Raw genomic sequence first — 21,621 nt, forward strand, 5'->3', positions numbered from 1 at the left:
TGTTAAGAAACAAAAATGCAAAATCCCAATAATATCTTTCACAGGACAGTCCTAAAATTCATACAGAAGCACAAAAGACCTTGAGAGCCAAAGCTATGTCTGAGGAGGAACAGAGACCGTGGAGGTGTGGAGATGTCCCCTCTTCTATTTAAAACTGCTACAAGACTAAAGTAAACGAAGACAGTAGCAGTACCCAGGCAAGAACAGACATGGCTAAGAATACAGGAGAGCCCAGGAATTAGCATAAACATATACATCCAGCTACTCAACAAGGCCAGGAAAATGCCGCGGAGAAATGATGCCCGCCCTCCACTAAGCTGTGCGACCCTGGCTTCAGTCGGGGGAGCCAGGACTGGGGGAAAACAGAACTGGATGTCCTTTCCCAGGCTTCAAAGGAACAAACTAGCAGGGGAAGTCACAGCCATGGTCTCAGCTACAGCCACTTTTCCCTCTCCAGAGAACACAGAAGTCTCCAAGCTTTCCTGTATGGAACCGGAACTCTGGCGCCTATGTTCTAGGCTTCCATCTCCATCATGCTCCAAGCTACCCTCTCTGTTGCCATTGGAGACCCTCTCAGGTCCACCTACAGCTCACTCTTTTGCCTCTCCTCCAAAGCTCTGGATGGTCACCTGGCCAAGAACCCTGGCAGCAGTCCACCCTCCCAAATGGAGGACGGGATTGAGAAGAGATACCCATCCTTGCTTCACAGCCAGGCTCTAGCCACATCTCCCAGGCCCTGCCCTCTCTTGCTATTCCCTGTTGACTTCCTAGTCTAGATGGATCCGAAATCCCTGCGTGTCCCCAGGTCTTGCCTCCTTCAGTGCTGCTCAGACACCGCTGTCTACCCTTCCTGGACGGGGTTATCACATTCATCACTTTCAGCTTTTTGGCCCTAAACTCTCCTGTCCTCATTTCCCACAGCGAGCCTACGTGCTCCCTGAAGGCACTGTGCGATCACTCACCTACCCATCTCCCCATCCTGCCTCCTTGCTTCAGCCCCATTCTCTGTGGGCCTGTGAGGGCTCAGGTGATGGCTAGGCACCTTTCACCCAGACAGAAAAGACGGGGCGGCTGAGTCTAGCCCAAAAGAGAACCCAAAATTCCAAGAGGGGGTTCTGGGGGCACAGAGGTGGGAATCCTGGGTCTCACAGACATTGGCACCTGGAGGGTGGCCTAAAAACACCCCTGGGGAGGGCCCCTCGCCTTTCCCGGGGTGCCTCTACCTCGTCAAGGCTATCGTTCTCTGCCCTTTGTCTTCCTCACCCCTCCAGATGACACCCACATGCTTCGGGAACAGGAGAGTGATAACAACTACACATCCAAGTTCCCAGCGGTGACTGGAAACCATTGGAATGACTCGGAGGCAGAGAATTGGCTCCGCTCTGCTCGTGGGCTCCTCGACGCCTTCCCTGACTTTGGGGTACCTGATGGAGGCACATGCACTCCGTAAGCAAGCTGGACCCTAACCTGAATCCTGAGCCCCTGCTGCTTCAGGCCACTGGGGTCCCCAGGAAGTGCAGGTCTGGGGTAGCTGGTACGCTAGGGCTGCCTGCCTGAGTGAGTTCCTTTGGGCAGATGCCAACCCTAGACCAAGAGAAGGAAGAAATTTCCCAACGGGGATGGACTTAGTTCCTTTCCCTGCTGTCCCACCCCTACCACGTGACAGCACAGAAGACTCATCCAATGGGAGGCCCCTAAGATAGGGACGGTGCCGGTGGCAGAAGCCACAGGATGGATCCGGAGATGCTGGGACAAGTGCTTGGGCTTGCCCCTAGAGAGGGCCAGGGCGAGGTTCCAGTAGAAAACAGGTATCTGGTAGAGAAGGTCTCGCCCTCCATCTGGCCGTGTGCAGGCCTCTCCTATGTCTGTCCTACATTGTCCAAGTGACTCCACAGCTCTTACAGACGACCTGAGCCAGAATACCCACGGTAGCCGCAAACAGCCCAGCAGCCCCCGCTGTGGGTGAGGAGGAAGGGGGCTCTGCTGTGAGCACCAGCCTTGGATGTCCCCTTGCAAGCAGCAGCAGCCTGGGATGTGGCCACTTTAGAATTTCCTCCCTTTTTCTCTGTCCCCTGGCATGAGAGCTCAGGCCTCCAACTGCTCTGGAGTACAAGCCACCCAGCACCATGAGGACCTTTACTGTTCTGTAGTGATTGCCAAAGCCCTAGGAAGAGAGGGAGAGGCTGTTCCTGGACAGAGCATAGGCACAATTCCCTTCTGGGTTCCCAGCTCCACCCCTCCCCTATTATCTCATCTCTTCTTCCTAGAGACAACTTCCCCAGCTAAGAGGGCCTTTTCTAGAATATATGCCAGAGCCACATGGCCCCTCCTTGCTTTAATGAGCAATCCCATTCATGTATGCATTACCCCACCCACCCCCTTTCACCCTCAATCCTTCTTTCCACCAACACACAGCAAACGTTAGCTGGGTGTGCTGCAGTGTGGCACAGGGACCAGGCTACCCTGTCCTATGACCCAAAGGGCACGGGCTAACAACAGACTTGATCCAGAAGAGACCATACAGCTCTGAGCCGGTGGCTAGCAGGAAAGGCACAGACAGGGGCCCAGTGAAATCTACCTCCCATTGGAGGCAGGCACTGTGGGGAGCCACAAGGGGCCAGCAAGTCTGGGTGGGGCCAGCAGGTCTGGGTGGGGCCAGCAGGTCTGGGTGGGGCCAGGAGGTCTGGGTGGAGCCAGCAGGTCTGGGTGGGGCCAGCAGGTCTGGGTGGGGCTAAGGATAGCCCTGTGCTGCAATGGCAGGGAGGCCCCAGAGCAGTAAAGCTTGAGTGGACAGAGAAGCCAGGGACCATGCAGGATGGTGAGGAGGGGAGGGAGGGGGCTCCACTGGGCTTTGCTTTTGAAGGCAGAGATAAGTGGCCATCCACAGGTAAGATGTGTTGTGAACGCCAGAGAGGCGCCATCAATGAATCCCGTGTGAAGAAAACGTTGGAAGCAGGGAAGCCTCACGTCAAATGCGGAGGTCTTAGAACTTCCAGGTTCCCCACTGTCTCTCATGAAACCAGTCAACCGCAAAGTCCCAGCAAGATAACTGAGCTTGATGACCCAATCCGCAATCCTATCTGAAAGGGCTTCAGGGAGATAGAGAGGGTTTGTAGAGCAGACAGGAAAACGTGTCACAACTGCAGGTTGAGGCCACAGAGCTTAGGAGTCACCAGCAGAACACAGGGAGAGACGTGAATACCAGCCACCACTGACCTTCTTAGGGAAGACCCAGGGCCTTTCAGTTCTAGGCAGATAATGAAACCACGGGTCCATCAAACAGCGACATACTAAAATATCTATGGACAGCCAGGCTATCACCCTGTTTGCATTCTCGTCAGGAGACTGTTCCCTCAGCCTGTCACAGGGTGAGCAGGAGGGGGAGGTGTGAGAAAGAAGGTACGAGAACATAAACATCACACCAGCATGGACAGATGTCACACAAGGTCACTCTGTGGCACTCACCTCTGCTAGACCAACTTAACCTCTTGAGAGCACACTTTGAAACACAGGGAAGGCTTCCTGGAAACCAATGGAAGGGACAAAGGCCCAACGAGTGTGTGCCTGTGTGTGGGCGACCACTTGTAGACTGAAGGACAAAGTGGCCGGGTTACAGTCTGACACTCCTGCCAACCTCCAAGACTGATTGTGAAGTTATGGGACCAGCGCATTTGAAGATAACTGCCATACTGTTTCAAGGAAGAAGAAATTAGTAAAGAGGTTTGTGTGCATGTGTGCGAGGCATCCTAGAATTTCTAAAATGTTCAGAATGGACACTCAGATTAATATGATTATCACAATCATCTCCTTTGAAACAATTCGGGGTGGCTGGAAAAATGGCTCAGCAGGTAAGAGCCAATTTTCTGTTCTTCCAGAGGACCCAGGTTCAATGCCCAGCAGCCACATGGGAGCTCACACCCATCTGCAACTCCAGTTCCAGGAGATTGGGTGCTCTCTTCTGGCCTCCACAGTCATCAACCAAGCAGCCAAGCGTGTGTGTGTGTGTGTGTGTGTGTGTGTGTGGTGTGTGTGTGTGTGTGTAGGTGCACGTGTGCACGAGTAGGTAAATCATGCAGGCAAAACAAGATAAAAAATAAAAACAATTAGTGCATATTTTAGACAAAGTAAAACAGGGTGAAAAAATGTTATAGAAAAAAACATAAGGTTCCATGGACTTGTTTGGAACAGGGAAATGCCCTTAGTCTTAGGTATACATGTGTGTGCATGCCTGGATAGTCCCGCATTGCTACAAGTCTGAAGAGGTTGTAAGCCCAATTGGAAGGACACACAAGGGATAACCATGGCCCTTTCTGATATCAGGGTAACTCATTTGCATTTGCTTGCTTTTGCTTTATATATGAAGTGTGTGGCAGCTTTGTCCTTGCTAATAGATGGAAGTAGTGTGCTCATTTACCCAGCTCTTGACATGGGGTACCAGCACCCGAACCCCCACTAACATTTAACACTCTAGGTCACCTACGGTGTCAACTGACCAGTGCTAGGGCACAAAGCTGCAGTCCCTGCCTGTCAGGAGCCCACTGGTGGCTGAGTTCCACAAAGAACCAGCAATATTGCTGTGCTCTTACCAGGAGAAAGGCTGCCCAGCTGGAGTCTTCCCCAACCCCCTCGGGCTCTGTGAACCCCTTTCCCCCATCCTGGGCTTATTGTGGATCTGCCCTCTGGCCCATTCACCCCTAGGCCTGTCTACCTTCAGGCGAGCAGCTGCAGTCCTTACTGCAAGTGTGAGGCTCTCCAGGGCCAGCTTGCCACCCTTGGCCACACCATCTTTCTCTAGTCCTGCCCCTGACCCTCATCAGTGACTTCCACTGTGGCCCCAGAACAAGCCTAGCACGTGGCAGACATGCACTGCGAGAGTACCCCGGATGCCATAGGGAGTTGGGAGTCCGTGGAAGGAACCTAGACAGCCGAGAATGGCTACGACCGGGAAAGCCAGTGCCAGCATGAGCCAGGAGCTGCCACTGTCCTGTAGTTCTCTAGCAGAGTCCTGTCTACCTGCTCCTTTCCACAGCACAGGTCTTAGGAGAGACCAACAAGGTCGGCATGACCAGCCTGGACAGGGTTCCGAGACGTGGCCCAGGACACAGACTTGAGAACACAGCATAGGTCACTTTATTGCTATAGGTCACTTTATTGCTGGGTCAGGAGGACAAGACAGCTGCAACATGCAGCCGCAGTGGCACAGACACTTCTTGCATGAGGCGCAACCACAGGGCACAACCCTGGGCTCCTCCCCAGGCTCAGCACCAAGCACTGTCCCCTCACGGGGAATCTGACTCCCTCCAAGCTGAGTCTTCCAAATGGGGCACTGGATGGACAAGAGGAGGCATAGGGAAGAGTATGGAGGTCCAACTGTTGGGCCTGAGCAAGACACTCAAGGGGTAGATGAGCCTGGACTATCCCTAGGAGGCCAGGCCCAGGAGCAGTGACCACTAAGCCTAGGCCCAAAATGTCTCTCTCCCTGGGCCTCCCCCTGGTCTAAGCTACTTTATGTTTTACCCTAGCGCTTATAAATGCTGCCTTCAGCAAGAGAAGTGTTGGCTGTGGTCACCCTTTCAAAGGCAACTCCCCACAAGATCTGCAAGACAAAGGCTATTACCAGCTTCTGGGTATCCCCCACTGAGGGTACCTGCTATAGGAGATCCATGCTTTATAGAGAACAAATCAGAGATGTAGTGTTCACAGCAGGACCCTCAGGCAGGAGCAGCACACCCACTTGGCAGGTGCCAAGCCCAGGGCAGTGGATAATGCCCGCAAAATGCCAGGGCTGCAATACAGCCAGACCCCTGTGCCATTCACCACTTTAGCGGAGCCAAGTGGGAGAGTGAGGGGAAGGGCAAAGAGTCACAGGGAGGCCATCAATAGAAGCAGACACCGGTTGAGACCCACGTGGCTAGGAAGTCTAAGGGGGACTGCTGGGTGGACACCTCAAAAGCAGCCCCTGTCTTGTGACTAGCAGATATTCAGGGACAACAAACCCCTGGCACCCATGTCTTGGCTCTGCAAGGAAGTTACATGCCCACACTTTCAAGAAGTGGTCGTCCGTAGTGACATCACAGGTGGGGAATCAGGGTGGCTCCTGCTCTATCCTCCACATTCCACCTGCCATGACATGCACATACACGCCCCCCCCCCCCCGCACACACACAAAATACACCACTGCCCATTCAGTCCCAGCTGTGAATTCCGGGAAGGCATCATAAAGCTATAGGGCTTCCAAGGGCGATGGTGATTCTTTCTGCTACCCACTCCCCAGGCCCGCATCTTTGTCCTGGGAAGCAGTAGTAGGCCCCTCCCAGCCCATCCCAACGTGGCACCCAACCTACTCATAATCATGATGTCATTGCAGTCCTTTTTATGGAAGTCGGCCCAGGCCTTGGTCTTGCAGTACTTGCTGCAGGTCAGGATTGCGTAGCAGCGGGGACAGGGTGTGAGGCGAACCCCAATGGAGCGACCACACTGGTAGCAAAACTTGTAAAAGGCAAGGCTGTAACAGAATTCCCGCGGTCAGGGCTGTGCCCATGCCTGGGCTCCTAAGACAGTCTTGCATCCCACCAGGCTGAGCAGCCACCACATATGGAAAAAAGACCTGATGTCCCCGCCCAGAATGGTCTCCACACGGTTATTCTCAACAGTTAATACACACCAAGCCTTTGGGCCTACCACAGGTTCTGTGAAGGCTGCGTGCGCATCCAGCATGGCAACTGGAGGCAGATTACAAGCACCGGGAACTGGGTTGTGAGTGGCTCAGCTGTGATGAGTCAGCTACCTGAGTGAGAGCAGACCTCAGAGCTGGTGTTTGGGGGGAGACTCGACACCAGCCTCCTCCATGTCCACAGAAGATGCTCCCCACCACCCTCCCTACCCGTGTCCTGTCCCTCAGGATTAATGCTACAGATGTTCCCACAAATATGCTTGGGTCCTTCCCAGAGGGGACCCTTCTGCCACAGAAACACCCTGTAAGAGGATGGTAGGGAGTTTCTGGAAAGACAGTGGTTGCGCTGGGCTATGCCCTGCCCCAGGAGGTGGCCACCCTTCTGAGGATGTGGCGCTAGTGTGCCCCACCCAGAACACCAGCTCACTGAGCCCGAGACTATCTGTTAGCCTCATTCAGGCTGGAGCCTCCACCTGTGCGCTGAGCTGCCCAGCCAAGGCTCTGCCACTGGGGACAGAGAGAGAAGGTGGTGGCCCTACAGGGGCAGCAGGGTAGGGCCAGAGGCCACAGCACTCACTGCTGCTTTTCTGTGGCTGAGATCTTAGACGTGCTGGAGCTCCTCTTCTTCAGCCTGTGGCTGGGGGACAGCTCCGCTGTGGAGAGATCTGAGTCAGCCCCTGGTGGTGGGGTGGGGCCGGTGTCACAGCTCAGGCCCTCACCCATGGCCATCACCTGCACCTGCATAGGGCTGACCCACCTGCAGCCCCTGCCTAGGTCCTACCTTCGCCATTCACTTCCATGCAGGATTTGCCTTGCTACAACACTAAAGGCTACGGCGCAGCCTTGCCCAGTTTGCAGACCCTCTGAAGGCGTCGCCCTGATGACCTCCCATTTGTCTCTGAGGTCCTGATTATGTTCTCCTGCTCTTTCTCAGAGGCCAGTCGTTACTTGTTCAGAAACCTACATTTGTGGAGTCCACGGTGGTGGTTAATCTTGTCTGCTTGTTGATTTAAATCACCTAGGAGGAAGACCTCCAGGCATGTCAATGAGGGCATTTCCAGGAAGGCTTAACCGACATGGCTCCACCGACCCTGAGTGTAGGTGACAACATCCCGTGGGATAGGGGCCCAGACTAAGTAAAAAGGAGAGCGGAGCGGAGACCAGCATTCCCCCCTCTGTGCTGCTGAGGATAAAAGGTGGCCAATCGCTTCATGCTCCCATTAGCACAACTCCTGAACTGTAAACCAAAATGAATGCTTTCTCCCATAACAAGGAATATTTTTGTGTTGCCTTTTTTTAAAGATAGTTTTGCTAGCTATAAGAAAAAAAAATCTGAGGAATTTCTGTGGCTCAGTGGTAAAGAGCATTGACTGCTAATCAGAAAGCCTGAGTTCAGTTGCCAGTACCCACATGGCAGTTCCAGGTCCAAAGGAACCGCCACCCCCTTCTGGCCTCTCTGGGTACCAGGTACACAAATGGTGCACATATGTATGAGCAGACAAACAATCACACACATTAAAAAATTAGTGATGTCTGATGAGAAGCCAACTACTGGTCCTCCCTTGAAAGTACTAAGCCATCTTTTTCTTGATGCTCTAATTTACTCCTGGTCTTCGAGGTTTCTGACATTTCATTATGAAGTGTTCCTGGATTTCTTTGCACTTAGATTTCCTGGCATTGATCTTCTAGGATGTAGTGATTAGCACTTTCTGTGTCCCTGGGATACTGCAAACTCACACATCTTTGACTATTTCCCTTTACTTTCCCTTCTTCTGGAATCCATACACATGTGCTGGTGAGCTCACGGGTATCACACATCTGATGAGCAGTAGAACATCGGTTCATTCATTTTGGTATTTTCTTCTCTTTTCTTCAGACTGAACTCACCCCTACATTATCTTCCCGCTTGAGGATTTCTTTTTCAGTTACAGCCAAGACCCTCTAAGTGAATGGTTAATAGGGCTGAACTGATTGTGTGGAATTCACACCTTTTTGTGTTTTTGTTTAGTTTTGTTTTTTGACTTGTTTGCTTGTTTGTTTGTTTGGTTTTGGTTTTTTGAGACAGGGTTTCTTTGTATGGCTTTGGAGCCTGTCCTGGAACTTGCTCTGTAGACTAGGCAGGCCTCAAAATTCACAGCGATCCACCTGTCTCTGCCTCCCGAGTGCTGGGATTAAAGATGTGTGCCACCATTGCCTGGCTCTTTTTGATAATTTCTCTTCTTTACTGATATTCTCTACTAGGCAAGCTGTTGCCAGGGTACAATCCTTTACTTCTTTGCCACGTTCTTTGAACATGTTTATAATGGCACTCCTGTAACATGTGACATCTGGATCCTCACCACGAGTGCCTGTGGTTGATGCTAGCACAGGAGTTAGACTCTCGTTTCTTTTCACGCATGTCTTGTTGTGTTAGTCCTGGTGTTGTGCTAGGTCCTAATCCCACACCCCAGCCCAGGCTTGCTGCTGCTGCTGCTGTTCATGTGCTTGATGGCTGTCTGGGTTGTGAGGCGTCCCCACCCCATAGCAGGAAGCTCCTGATTCTGCTCTATGGAATGCAGTCTAGGCCATGGCCACAGATGCCCTCTCTGTCTCTGTCCATGACAGCCTAGGTATCAGCTCCGCCAGTGCTGGGCTGCTTGCTCCACTGTTTTCAGAACAAATTGCCCTTCAGAGTGAGTCAATCACTTTACAGCTATTTGGGGGAAGTCTCCACGGCCAGTGCTTGAGCTTGCTCCTCTGCCATTGTTTGCCCTAGTTCTTTCTAGTAGTAAGCCACCTGTGGTACCAGTGGGCCACCTCCCTCACAGGCACCTCTCACCATCAGGCCTGAACTGGTCCATGTGCTATTGAAGAGGAGTCTGTTTCTTTGACAAAGCCTGCTGCTCTACAGCATAGGACTAAGGCTCTGGAAACAGAGTGAGGGATGGCAAACCTGTCTGTGGGTGTTATCCCCGCTTCGGGATCTACTCGGTGATGGAAAGAAGAGGCTGTATTGTCAGGTCTTTTCAGCCAGCTCCCATCAGCCAAGCCCCCTGCCTAGCAGCTGTTGTGAGAGCTCAGAGACACAGCATTCTCAGTGAAATCATAGGGAAGACAGAGCCTGTGTCCCACAGTAGAGTCTGCATATGGAGAGAAGTATCACCTCCCAGTCACACTGGCCAGATCCCAGATCCCAGCCTCCACATTCTTCATCCTTTGGGGACAGCTGTTTGAGTCAGGATATGTTAGTGGGGGGGGGGGCGGGGACAAAGGTCCAGGAATAGTTAGTGGCTGTGTCTGTATGTGCGTATGTGTACAATAAGTAGATTCGGGGCATAAACGTGGAGTGCCTAGTAGGTTTATGGGTGGGGATGCGAGTAGTGTGTGGGGAAGGCTGGTTGTGTGTATAAGAGAAGGTGGTAGTGCTGTGTGTGAGCTTGGGTGTGCAGACGGCTGTGTGTACGTGTGGGCATGTAGCTGGGAACAGGGGGTAGGTGGATGTGAGTACGGGGGGGGGAGGGGGGGAGAGGATAAGCGCAGGTGGGGCCGGCCAGGATATCGGGGTGCGAGGGTGCAGGTGGGTAGACATGCATGTGTGTAGCAGATGTGGCTGCGGGTAGGGGTGGGTTACCCTGTAGGGAAACAGCTGATTATATTTAGTTGTGGCTGGAACTGTGGCTATAAGGACAGTATACAGGTTGGCGTCTATGCTGGGACGGGTGTGGATGAGTGGACCCCACGTGGTTTTGTGGCAGGTATCGGTGCATATGGATGTAGGGTGTACGGTGTAGATGGTGTCCCTGTGTGTGTGTGGGGGGGGGTGGATTGGTGTACATTGGGAACAATGTGAAGGCATCTGTGGGCATAAAGATATATGTGCTCAGTGGGAGTGTTGGGGAAGAGTGGTGGACGGGGTAGACGTGTGTGAGAAAGTTGGAACAGGGAACATCGCAGCCTGATGTGACCGTGAAAGTGAAATCATCAGGGACATTGTCAGTGGGGGAGGGGAGGGTACGGGAAGAATGTGGGTGAGCTGATACAGGTCTGAAGAAGGAGGGCGTTGGGGTAAGTACAGAGCTGGGCTGAGCCAACCTCTCCTACCTCTCTTGCTCAGGTACAGTGCCTTCACGTCCAGCTGGCTCTCTTTGTTAAGGACGGCACGCCGTAGTTGCGAACCCATATATTCTAACAGCCTTTTCCGGGACATGAATATCTCCCGCTCTGCTGGCATCAGAGCATGGAAGGGACAGTGGGCGATCTTCCGGTCCTATGACAGAGCACAGGGTCACTAGGAGTCCTTGGGGCTGCCACTTGCCAGCCAGGACCACTCAAGAGACACCAAGGGCTGCAGGCCATCCCCAGCCCAGACTGCAGAGTAACCGAGTGAGCAGGGCCACCTCTCTGTCCTTGGTCATGGGACTGTGAGACACAGCAGAACACTTGCTCACAATTGCCCAAAGCACATGCTAGCATTCATGAGGTCCTCTGTCCTGGAAGAACAGCCTTGGCTGTGGACCCCTAACTTTCCCCGAGAGCAGCCAGGTCTGGGGGGGGGCCTGCTTGGAACCCAAGCCACACCTGGTAGAATTTGAAGTAGCCATAGTCCACAGCTGTCCCTACCGCCATCCTGTCCCCTTGCACAATCGTCACAGGCTTCAGGATATCTGCCCCGTAGCTAATGAGCCGGTCAATCTGCAGAACACACAATCTGTTAAGCACGCAGGACCACCGGAGGGGTGACAGGAGCCACAGTTTCACACGTGCCCGTGTCGTGACGCGCGTGGCTCTCAGGTCCTCTGAACACACTTACTGGATAGCTGAAAGGCAGCCAAAGGGCGCCGCCCAGCAGCAGAGCACAGCTGCCCAGAAGGGTTGGTGTCCCCTGCCTTCTCCGTGGTGGACATCCCTCTTGTGTGTGAGAAAGTCAGAGACAAATACAATAGACAGGACTGACCTTCTAGTGTCATCCTAAGATGTCACTCCCTGGATGGGAGCCCTCCCTAGCTCTATTCATGGTCACAGTAACACCATGAATGGATAAGCAGACTGGGGCGTACACGTACAGTGGAGCATCAGTCAGCCTTCAAAAGCTAGATGCTGCTTACATAAGTCACAAGCACCCTCAGTCAACTCGCCAGGAAGTACAATGCCTCTGAGTCAGTACAACCTCCTGGGCCCATTTCTGAGCCATTACTTAGTCTGTACATATTATTATGTATAATGTGAAGTACAACATGTTACCCGAGAGTTGTCAAAGTACACAATGAAAACTGGAATACAATCAAAGAAACTAACAGCTGCAGTTGACTGACAATCGAAATCAGGAGGGTGTGGTGGGCAGCGGCTTATGGAATAGATGTGGCTGTTATTTAATCAATTCCAGCTGGGTGTGGTGGTAGACAGCTGTAATTCCAGCACTTAGAGAGGAGGCTGAGGCAAAAGATTACAAATTTGAAGCTGGTGAGGCTACAGAACAAGACTGCCCTCCACCCCCCCCCCCACACACACACAGTAAATAAATGCATCCAGGCATTATGGAAAGGTACAAACGTACCGTCAACTTTCTTAGCATATTTCACTCACACAGGTCACAAATCTTGGATTCCAGGAAGCCCACACTGTACAAGCAGACCTGCCAGATCCAGATACTGTCAACAGATTAACACCATCTCATTTCCCACGCGCTGTGCAAGGTGGATGCTGGGCGGTAGGCACTGTGAGTGCTTTAGTCTATTTTAGTCAAGACATGCTCTCAGGGTGACCCAGCCTATCCCACCCTGAACCCAGTCAGTACTCTCCATCCCCCACCTCATCCCCAGCCTCCTCCCTGTTTCCCCTCACCAGAGCAATCTTGTTCTCGATGCTCCTCTGTTGCTCATAGGCCAGGTCACACACAACACACAGGGCAGTGCCCAAGCCTTTGGTCAGAGGCAAGTTGGGGTCAGCTCCCTGGGACAGGAGCTCCTTCACAACCTGGACACACAGACAGACTCCTCAGCAACCATAGCCCTGGATCCCACCCACAGGTCCCACCCACAGGGAACATGATGGGTGGGAAGGATCGTGGACAAGCTCCTTAAGGAGGAGTCGCAGCTCTACCCAGGGCCTGGCTCCAGCACCATTTTGATGCATGCACCAAGGCAGCTACTCTGATGGTTCTGTTCCTGTCTCACTCTCTAGCCCGGGAAAGAGCATGGCTCTCGGGCAGGTACGCACCACTGGCCAGGAGCCCATCTGTCTGAGCCCTTCGGCCAATTATCTAAAACTGTGCTGGATGCCAACGTAGGGTCTGATTCCTACAGCTGTCCTGTGTGTTGGGGGATCCTCAAAGCGGAGATGAAGGCTTTATTTAAAGCCCACTGATCTCCGTGGTGCCCGCCTTCTCACAGAGGCTGCTCAGTAAGCAAAAGTCAAACGAAAAGGAGAGGGTGAGCGGACGAGTGAAGGAGTGACAGGCCAGTGGGAGGGTGGACGGAGGAGTAGGTGGGCCGCTAGACGAATATCTGGGTGAGTAGTGGAAAGCAGGCTGAGCAGCTACATGGTTAGAGTGGCCAGTAGGTGGCTGGACGGGTTGGTGAATGGGAGATTGGGCAGATGAACCAATCAGTAGCTGGAGAAATGAGAAAATGACAGGAAACCCAGTGGCTGATTGGAGGAAGGGCATCAACGGTGGCAGAAATAGCGCAGTTGCTTGGTGCGCATGTGCATGGGCGCTGGGTACGCAAGTGCCAAATACACAAGAGCCAGGTGCACGAGGCACCAGGTCCGTGGGCACAGATAGGCTCACCAGGTCGTTCCCACTGGCAATGGACAGGGAGAGCGGGGAGTGGCCGCTCCACAGCATGTTTGGGTTCGCTCTGTGCGAGAGAAGGAGCCGGACTATGTCTCTGGCGCACTGTTGGAACAAAGGCAGAGCACATGAAAGCAGAGGCCGCATGGCCAGTGAGCCCTTACACGCCACCAATAGCACAGTTGCCACCTCCAGAGTCAAGCCAGTCACCCAACTGCCGGCTCCTTGCACCAGCACCAACCTAAGCAAAAATTCCAAGCAGGGACATGGGGGAAGAGAGATGGACGACCCTGACAGACTCCAAACATTCATTTACAGGGAGAACACAGGAAAGGCACTGGTAAATAAAGTGGCTAGAAGTGTGTTTTCAAAGGGCCGAGGATAGTGAAGGTAACATGACCACACCAAAGGCCCCAACCAACCATTGACAGGGATAATGGGAGGGGGTTCCTTTACCTGGGCTCACTTGTGAACCTCTCCCCAGGACCATCGGTGGTCAGTGGTCCCTCAGTCTCCCCCACAGCAGGGACTTCTCTCTAGCTGCCCTATACACTTTGCTGACACTATACCTCAGGGTGTGACAAACCCTAGGAGCTGGGGACCGATCTCCTTCCCCGGGCCATTTCCCACAGTCTCAGCAACTGGCTGGCGAGATGCCAGAAGTCTGTGGAGGGGCTCTTGGGAAAGCTGTTCCATCTTCAGTGGATCGTGTAGGTGTGAGAGCTGGACTTGTGCAGCTCTCTATGTCCTCATTCACGGACTCTGACACCCCATACCCTCCCCACTGATGTCTCCATGACCTAATGAGAATGCCACATTAGTGTCAATCTTCCCATAGCTTCCAAATCTGACATCCACGTGCACGGAGAAGTGTTTGTTCAGGCCCATGCCTCACACTGGCCAGAACCTTGGTCAGCCTGCCTTCTTGAAAACTCCCTACCCCTGTTCCCAGGGTTCACAGCTGCACTCTGGAGTCCTAGAGAAAATGGTGGGACCCCAAGTCTAGCTCCTCCTCTGCCCTCTAAGGATGCTCTGATCTGATTGATGGGCCAGTCACTGCATCTCACTTCTGCATCGTCCCTCCATTCTCCCCATGTTACCTATGAGCCTGCACCCTTGTGCCCTAGAACGCTCCTCCCCACAGCCTCCCAATTTCCTGTCCTGCTCGGGCCACTAAGTCTCTTCTGAGAAGTTCCCATACCAGCCTTGCTCAGATTGAATCCCAAGGTAGATGGGAGCCAAGTGGCTACAGGGCTAGGGGACTCAGGCAGCGGAAAGAGGGTGACTAAGGGGTTGGTAGCCCCTGGATCCCAAGCATGATTGACCCAAGGGCAAGAGTACTTCATATGCCACCCAAAGCCAAGCAAGCCAAGGGTCCGTGCATGGCCAGGGAGCTCTTCGGGGTGTGAGTAAACAGAGACCCCTTTTTCTATTGTCCACTCACTTTTACCTACACAGTTCAACTCCATTTGGAAAACACTGGAGTGTTGTGTTGGTTTGGAAGCCCACCCTAGCAGCTTCAGAAGCACAGGCCTGGACGCAGCAGCCAGGGTTCCCACATCGAGAAGCCAGCATGGCAAGTGCGCCCGCTCACACCAGAGCTGCCCTCTCCTGCCCAGGCCTACCACAGAGACACACACTTGGCGGCAGCCAAGCACCCACCCACTAGCACCCACGTGTGGAGATGCATGGGCGCACTTGCACACACCAGCGTCCACATGTGTAGAAACATGGACATGTCCCAACTTAGAAGTGAAAGCTTATAGACACACAGGCACATATCACATTTGAACAAAATCTTGCCTGGCCTAACATCCCTCATTCAGCAACCTTCAGGGATCAGGGCTCAGCCCGGTCCTTACCCCCACGGTCACACTCCCTCACTCTGACAACCCGGTCAACCCCAGGATAGGGCCCCACAGCTGCTCACCTTCTTGTTGTCCTCTCGCTCACAGGCCACATGTAGAGGTGTGCGCCCGCCCTCTTCTGGGATGAATGTGTTCTTCGAGTAGTAGCTGCTGGGTGGACCTGGCTCATTGTTGAGCTTCAGGCTTGAGGGCAGGAGGTCAATCTGTTGTAAACATAAGGCTTGAGACAGGTTCTATGTGTACCGCAATGCCTGCTGGCAGACCATCGGTGTGGAGAACCTTCCCGCAGAGCCCTCTACACACTGCCCTGAATCCCCCCCCCCCCCCGAGCCACCATGACTCCCCACCGCACTCAGAAAACCCTCTAGAGGGCTGGACTCACAGGCATGCGCCACCAAGCCTATTTTTGTGGTGGTGGTGGTGCGGGGGTGTTTTTGTTTTGTTGTTCTGTGGTACCCAGGATGTTGTTATTTAAAAAGCAGCATGAGAGAAAAAGAAGTTGTGAGAGAGAAAGACACCAGGTGACAGCTCATGTGGAGGGGTTTTTATTAGAGGAAAGGGAGTGGTAAAGGAGGAAGGGGGAGGGGAGAGACTGGCCCCCAGGGGACAGGAGCAGCAGAAGAAAAGAATGGGGGAGGCAGGGAGAAGACAGAGAGACAGAAGAGAGAAAGGAGAGGAAGATGGGAGGTGGGCAGGGCCCTTTTGACAGGGAAGGTAGTTCGTTTGCACACGTGATGCTCTTAGTGGCTGCAGCTGAGGACGTACCCTGTCAGAACCCCAAGGGCAGGCCAGTGCAGATGCCTGAATACTGACATTGGAATGCTAGGAAACCACACTACCAATAGAGTCCCTGCTCCAGTCCCTCCCCTTTTTTGAGACAGGGTCTCCCTATGAACTTACTATGCAGATTAGACTGTGCCTGAACTCATGAAGATGTGCCCACCCCTACCTCCTGAGCACTGGGAATTAAGGGCATGCACACCATGCCTGGCTACATCTCCAGCCCTTAATCAATTGTTTTTGCCTTGTTTCTCCCAAGCGTGTCAACCCTGCTTCCTCCCACGGCCACTGTTGCATGCCGATCCACCTGGCCTGCCCACACCAGGAGGGGCCAGGACCAGGAGCACGATGACCAGAGAGCATGCACACCAGTCTCTCTTTATCACCTCACCCCCCTCTGTCAGTAGACACAGCCGCAGAACCAAACAGAACCACACCTTGCCAGCTTTGTATATGTCGTCCTGGTCGGTCGCCTTGGCGTCCACGTCAGTGACTGCGTGGAGCAGCAGCTCCGTGATCCTGACGCCCTCCTCCCCAGGAAGCGAGGCTGCGATGTGGAGTGGGGTCAGAGACTGCAGCTGCAAAGGTAAGTGTGGAAAGGGTGAAGCCCAATCTGCAGCCAGGCAGGTGAGGCCGTGGTTAGGGCTATGCCAGGGTCCTTCCTGTCCCATCAGAGGAGAGGATGCATACCTTACTGCAACCATTTCAGGGTCCCACAACACCATCTCCTCCTCACCAGGCCCAGAGGTGCAGGACAAGGAGGCCCAGGAGGGCAGAGGTAGAAAAATGCCCACAACAATGGATGGATTGAATGCCCTCAATATGCCATGGGACCCACAGGCATCCAGGGTCACAGCCGTGAATGCCTGAAAATAAACTGGGCTTGAACCCAGTTCATTTTAGGCTGTTTGACAGACACTGTCTTCTAAGAGTGCCACCTCTGTATCCCTGCCAGGCTCTGGTTCAGATGCCACCATCTAACAGCTCATAGCTCCTAACCATCCTTCTGACTCTCCCCATGGTGGCCCTCTCCCCATGGTCTGAAGTTGGTCCCTGATGGACTGTCTCTGAGCTCCAGAAGCTCATGGTTATGAAGGGGGACTACCCTGCTCTCAGAGTGAATACCACCAGCAACTGAGAGAGGCCAGCTAGAGCAGCCAGGCTACGGTCAGGAAGACACGCCCTTGTCCCCAGCCCAGTTCCTCTCAGGATAATCTCACTCAAATAGAAAGATGTCCCTGAATGAAAGCACCTGGAGAATCACCTGAAGGCAGGGTGTAGTTAGCCTGAAAAGCAGGAAGAGCCCGCAGTGGGTGGATGGGATGAGGCAGGGAAATATGCCAACTGGGAAGCTGGCAAGGTAGCATTAACTCTACATGGCGCATGACCTGGGGCACACTCCTGCAACTGCTGACTCAAGAATGGAGTCTCTGCAGCCCAAGAGCAGCTGGGTGTTGTGGAATGTTAGTTTAAGATGCGTTACATTCATTTATGCTGTGCAATGATGCAAAGATGTGTTGCATTCTTTTATGTTGCATTTGTTTAACTCTGTGGAGCTGTGTTACTTTGTCTGCCCAAAACATCTGTTTGGCCTAATAAAGAGCTGAACAAACGGGCCAATAGCTAGGCAGGAGAGAGAAATAGGCAGGGCTGGCAGGCAGCGAGAATAAACAGGAGGAGACATCTAAAGAAGAGGATGAGGAGTGACAGAAGAAGGGGATGCCAGGGGCAGCCACCCAGCCAGCCATGAAATAAGAAGGAAAGAAAAATATACAGAATAAAGAAAGGTAAAAAGCCCAAAGGCAAAATGTAGTTGAACAGAAATGGGATGGTTTAAGTTAGAAAAGCTGGCTAGAAACAAGCCAAGCCAAGGCCAGGCATTCCTCAGTAAGAATAAATCTCCATGTATTTATTTGGGAGATGGATGGTGGGCCCCCAAGGATAAAAAAACAAAACAAAACAAAACAAAACACTATGCACCTCCTCTCCTATTAAGGCTGGACAAAGCAACCCGGTAGGAGTAAAGGGTCCGAAAAGCAGGCAATAGAGTCAGAGACAGCCCCTGCTCCTCCTGTTAGGAGCCCCAAGAAGACCAAGCTACACAACTGTCACATGTGCACAGAGGGCCTAGGTCAGTCAGAGCCCAGAGACTCAACTAACTTGTGCTCCTAGGGGCTCACAGAGACTTAACTGCCAACCAGAGAGCTAGCCTGGAACTACAAAGTTATTTTTCAAGGCAACCTCCTTGGCCGGATGTGCTGTACATGACGGCTAACACAGCTGCCTGGGAGGCTGAGGCAGGATGAGCCCAACATTAAGGTCTGCTCCGCCACACATCCAGTTTGAGGCCAGCTGGGGCCACACGATGCTCTGACTCAAATACTAAAGAGAAAAATTACAGGAAAGTATGTACAGTGTGAAGCCACCCAAGAGAGAGGAGGCGGGAGCCAAGGCCTCGCTAGTCCACCCAGGCCCCTGTGCTGTGGGCTTGTGTCGTCAGGTTCTCGATGCAAGAACTTTTATTTGTTTGTTTGTTTCTGTTTCTTGTTCTGTGTTTCTCAAGTTTAGGACAAGCTAATCTAACCACAAGACTTTCACTTCCCCAACTGTGTATGATTGTCTGTCCTTGGGCAAGCCACCCAGGTTCCTCCCTGACTCGCCAAGGTCTGAACCACAGACAGAGTCCAGTCAAAGGGACAACGGGCAGCTGATACACTGAACTAGCGTTAGTCTTTACCCCGTCTCACAGGGCAGCCCAACAGGCCTCGCCTTGACTTTCCTCCTGGGGCACAAGGCCCAGGTCACTTCCAGGGATGTCGGGAGTTGAGATGGCGGGATCTGTACCTGAGGACAGTGCTTCTAGAGTTGTAGCATGGGGAAGGCTAGAAAGACCGGGTAGGACTGGATGGTCTGTCCACTGCTCAGATGGGACTGGGTATGAGCAGGGTTTACACAAACAGAGCCCTGAAAGCCAAGAGTCCACCAACGAAACCTGTGGCTGCTTAGTTTCCGTCCTCGGAGTCTCAGCACCGCACACAGCTTCATGAATTGAGAGCAATGTGCTTGTGAGCCTAGTTCAGAATGGGAAGCAGCTGGAGCCTGGTAGTGCTGTCCAGATCCAGGACTTCCGGTGTGGACAGCAGCAGTGTGTGGGCATCAGGAAGATCCAGGGTAAGCAAGGCAGAAAGGACACAGGGCATGGTCAAAGGGAGACATAGAAACAGATATGTGGGCAGGAAATTTGTTTTCAGCTGGCTGGACTTGCTGGGCTAAAGAGCTTCAAGCACAGTTCGCTTCAATTGCTCCTGTCTCCCCATGAAACTGAAGCCATTGTGACAGAGGGTGGGTCTGGCCTTTGCTTCCCCTCATAACCCTCATCATACATTTGTTTCAGGCAAGGGGTTGCATTAGAAAACTACACACGTCGTGGCGCACTGCAAGAAACAGCACCCCTTTAAAACCATGTGAACAACACCCGAAACCTCAGAGGTAGGCCACCTTCCCCCTGTGATGTCGCCAATGCCTCACACGCCGGCTGTTTACAGGCAGGGTGAACCAGTCCTACTGCTGGCCCTGAGGAGCTGTGGGCTTTTAAGAATCAGGACCTGGGAGACTGTGTGGGTCCCACATCCATCTTGCTGCAGAGGCCCCTCAGACCACTGCCACCTACCTGTGGAGGGTACTGAATATCCGTCCGGGCCCCGCTCTCCAGCAATAGCCTCACCCCATCCACATCTCCGGCCTTCACCGCGAGAAACAGGGCCTGCATGGGCACTTGACATAGGTTGGGATCAGCACCTCTACGCAGCAGCAACTTGATGGTCAGCCAGCGGTTTCTACGTCTGTAGGTACCAGAAAAACAGTGTCAGAAGATGGAGGGATTGTACGGGGTGGTCGCCACACCTAGGATCTGGACAGGATCCTCCACACAAATAATGAGGCATAGCATACACTGCCAACAGCATAGACACACTGTACTCCCCGTATCCAATCTTTCTTGAAAATACCCAAGGTCAGCCCTTCCAAGCCTAGGTAACATCAGACCTCTCTGTGTGGGCCACCCGAGCCAACCTCAGCTGTGGTCCTGCAGGGCTCAGGCCAGCACGGTCACTTAACCTCACTGAGGTGGGGACGGGCCCCTCCTGGAGTGGGTCCCACACAGTGAGGTGGATACAGACGTGCACACACCACACACCATCCCTGTGTTGAAAGTACAGCCCCACCGTTGGTGCCCTTGCAAGGATGCTGACTTAGGGTTTCTTTCAGTGTGACAAAATGCTGTGACAAAATGCAACTTGGAGAGGAAAGGGTTTGTTTTATCTTACGCTTCCAGGTAACTGTCTATCACTGAGGGAAATCAGTGCAGAAGAAACTCAAGCAAGGCAGGAATCTGGAGGTAGGAGCTGATGCAGAGGCAATGAAGGGATGCTGTTTACTGGCTCACTCCTTATAGCTCGCCCAGCCTGCTTTCGTACAAACCCTAGGACCACCAGCTCAGGGGTGACACAGACCACAATGACCTGGGCCCCTTCAAGTCAGCCCTCAATCAAGAAAACGCACCACAGGATTGCCCCCTGTCAACCTGGTGGGGCATTTTCTTAGTTGAGGCTTCCCCCTTCCCAAATGAGTCTAGCTCCTGTCACGTTGATATAAATCTAGTCATCACAGAGTCCCAGACGATAGGACATAGTCTCTAGGAACGGCTCCTAGTGGTGGTAGTGCTGGACTGTGATGGGTACCCGCTGAACACGTAACTAACCCTGGAAGCAATCCTTCGCCCCTGCCTACCACAGAGCATCAGTGACTTACTCAGCCATGGTCTGTGCCATTTTCCTCACGGTCCCTTTGTCTGTGAAGGAGGGGATGTGCAGCAGTGAACTGTAGGCCTGGGCACTCTTCTCCAGGATGTCTTTTGAGATGTGGATAGAGTAGTTCCGCAGGCACACGTTAGACTCAAAGTTTGTGTCGATGCTGTACAGGGTGCTGGCGTCCATATTTTCGGTCATGTCCTCTGTCTCTCTGTCTATGTCACTGCTGACACTCTTCACTGAGGGGGTGTCTCGCTTGTGAGTCATATTGCTCTTCCAGCTGATGGACTCCCGGGATTGTATAGTGCCCAGGACCAGGGCATCATCCAGGCTGCTTGAGATGGGTGGTGGTGACTTATATTCCTCTCCACCTGGGGTGGACATGCCCATATCGTAGAAGTAATCCATGTTTGGCTCTCCAAACAAGAATGAGATTTTGGGAGTGATCAAGGGTTTGGGGAATTCCTACGGCAAGCACCAAGAAGGTCTCATTAGAGAGAAGGACTGATGTGCATCCCTCCCCAGCAAGCTGCCATAAGAACCTGAGTGGTGGCTTGGGGCTTCTTCCACGGTCTACACACCCTTGCAGGAGCAGGGTGACAACCCTGAAGTCACTACTCAGAACTGGAAGTGAGCAGCCATTGCTCGGGGCTCGTACCTACCTGTGCCTCCTGAGCCTAAGAAACATGATCTGCCCAGAACCAAACATCACCGTATAAGCCG

The 21,621-nt window shown here is 53.0% G+C and overlaps 1 protein-coding gene across 1 annotated transcript in view; it reads right to left on the reverse strand.

Moving 5' to 3' along the window:
- Positions 1-5,144: 5,144 nt before the first annotated feature.
- Ankmy1 (ankyrin repeat and MYND domain containing 1) overlaps positions 5,145-21,621 on the reverse strand; it is a 29,339-nt gene continuing 12,862 nt past the window's right edge. Inside the window, exons 6-16 of the mRNA XM_051190826.1 lie at positions 20,900-21,363; positions 19,761-19,932; positions 16,528-16,668; positions 15,373-15,513; positions 13,440-13,547; positions 12,494-12,625; positions 11,231-11,344; positions 10,754-10,919; positions 7,251-7,326; positions 6,345-6,505; positions 5,145-5,326 (exon numbers count right to left, since the gene is read on the reverse strand). Of these exons, the coding sequence (XP_051046783.1) occupies positions 5,280-5,326; positions 6,345-6,505; positions 7,251-7,326; positions 10,754-10,919; positions 11,231-11,344; positions 12,494-12,625; positions 13,440-13,547; positions 15,373-15,513; positions 16,528-16,668; positions 19,761-19,932; positions 20,900-21,363 (1,722 nt within the window). The 3' untranslated portion in view covers positions 5,145-5,279. The remainder of the gene's footprint in view (positions 5,327-6,344; positions 6,506-7,250; positions 7,327-10,753; positions 10,920-11,230; positions 11,345-12,493; positions 12,626-13,439; positions 13,548-15,372; positions 15,514-16,527; positions 16,669-19,760; positions 19,933-20,899; positions 21,364-21,621) is intronic.

This window comes from Phodopus roborovskii, unplaced genomic scaffold, assembly GCF_943737965.1.
Source record: "Phodopus roborovskii unplaced genomic scaffold, PHOROB, whole genome shotgun sequence".
NCBI lineage: Eukaryota > Metazoa > Chordata > Mammalia > Rodentia > Cricetidae > Phodopus > Phodopus roborovskii.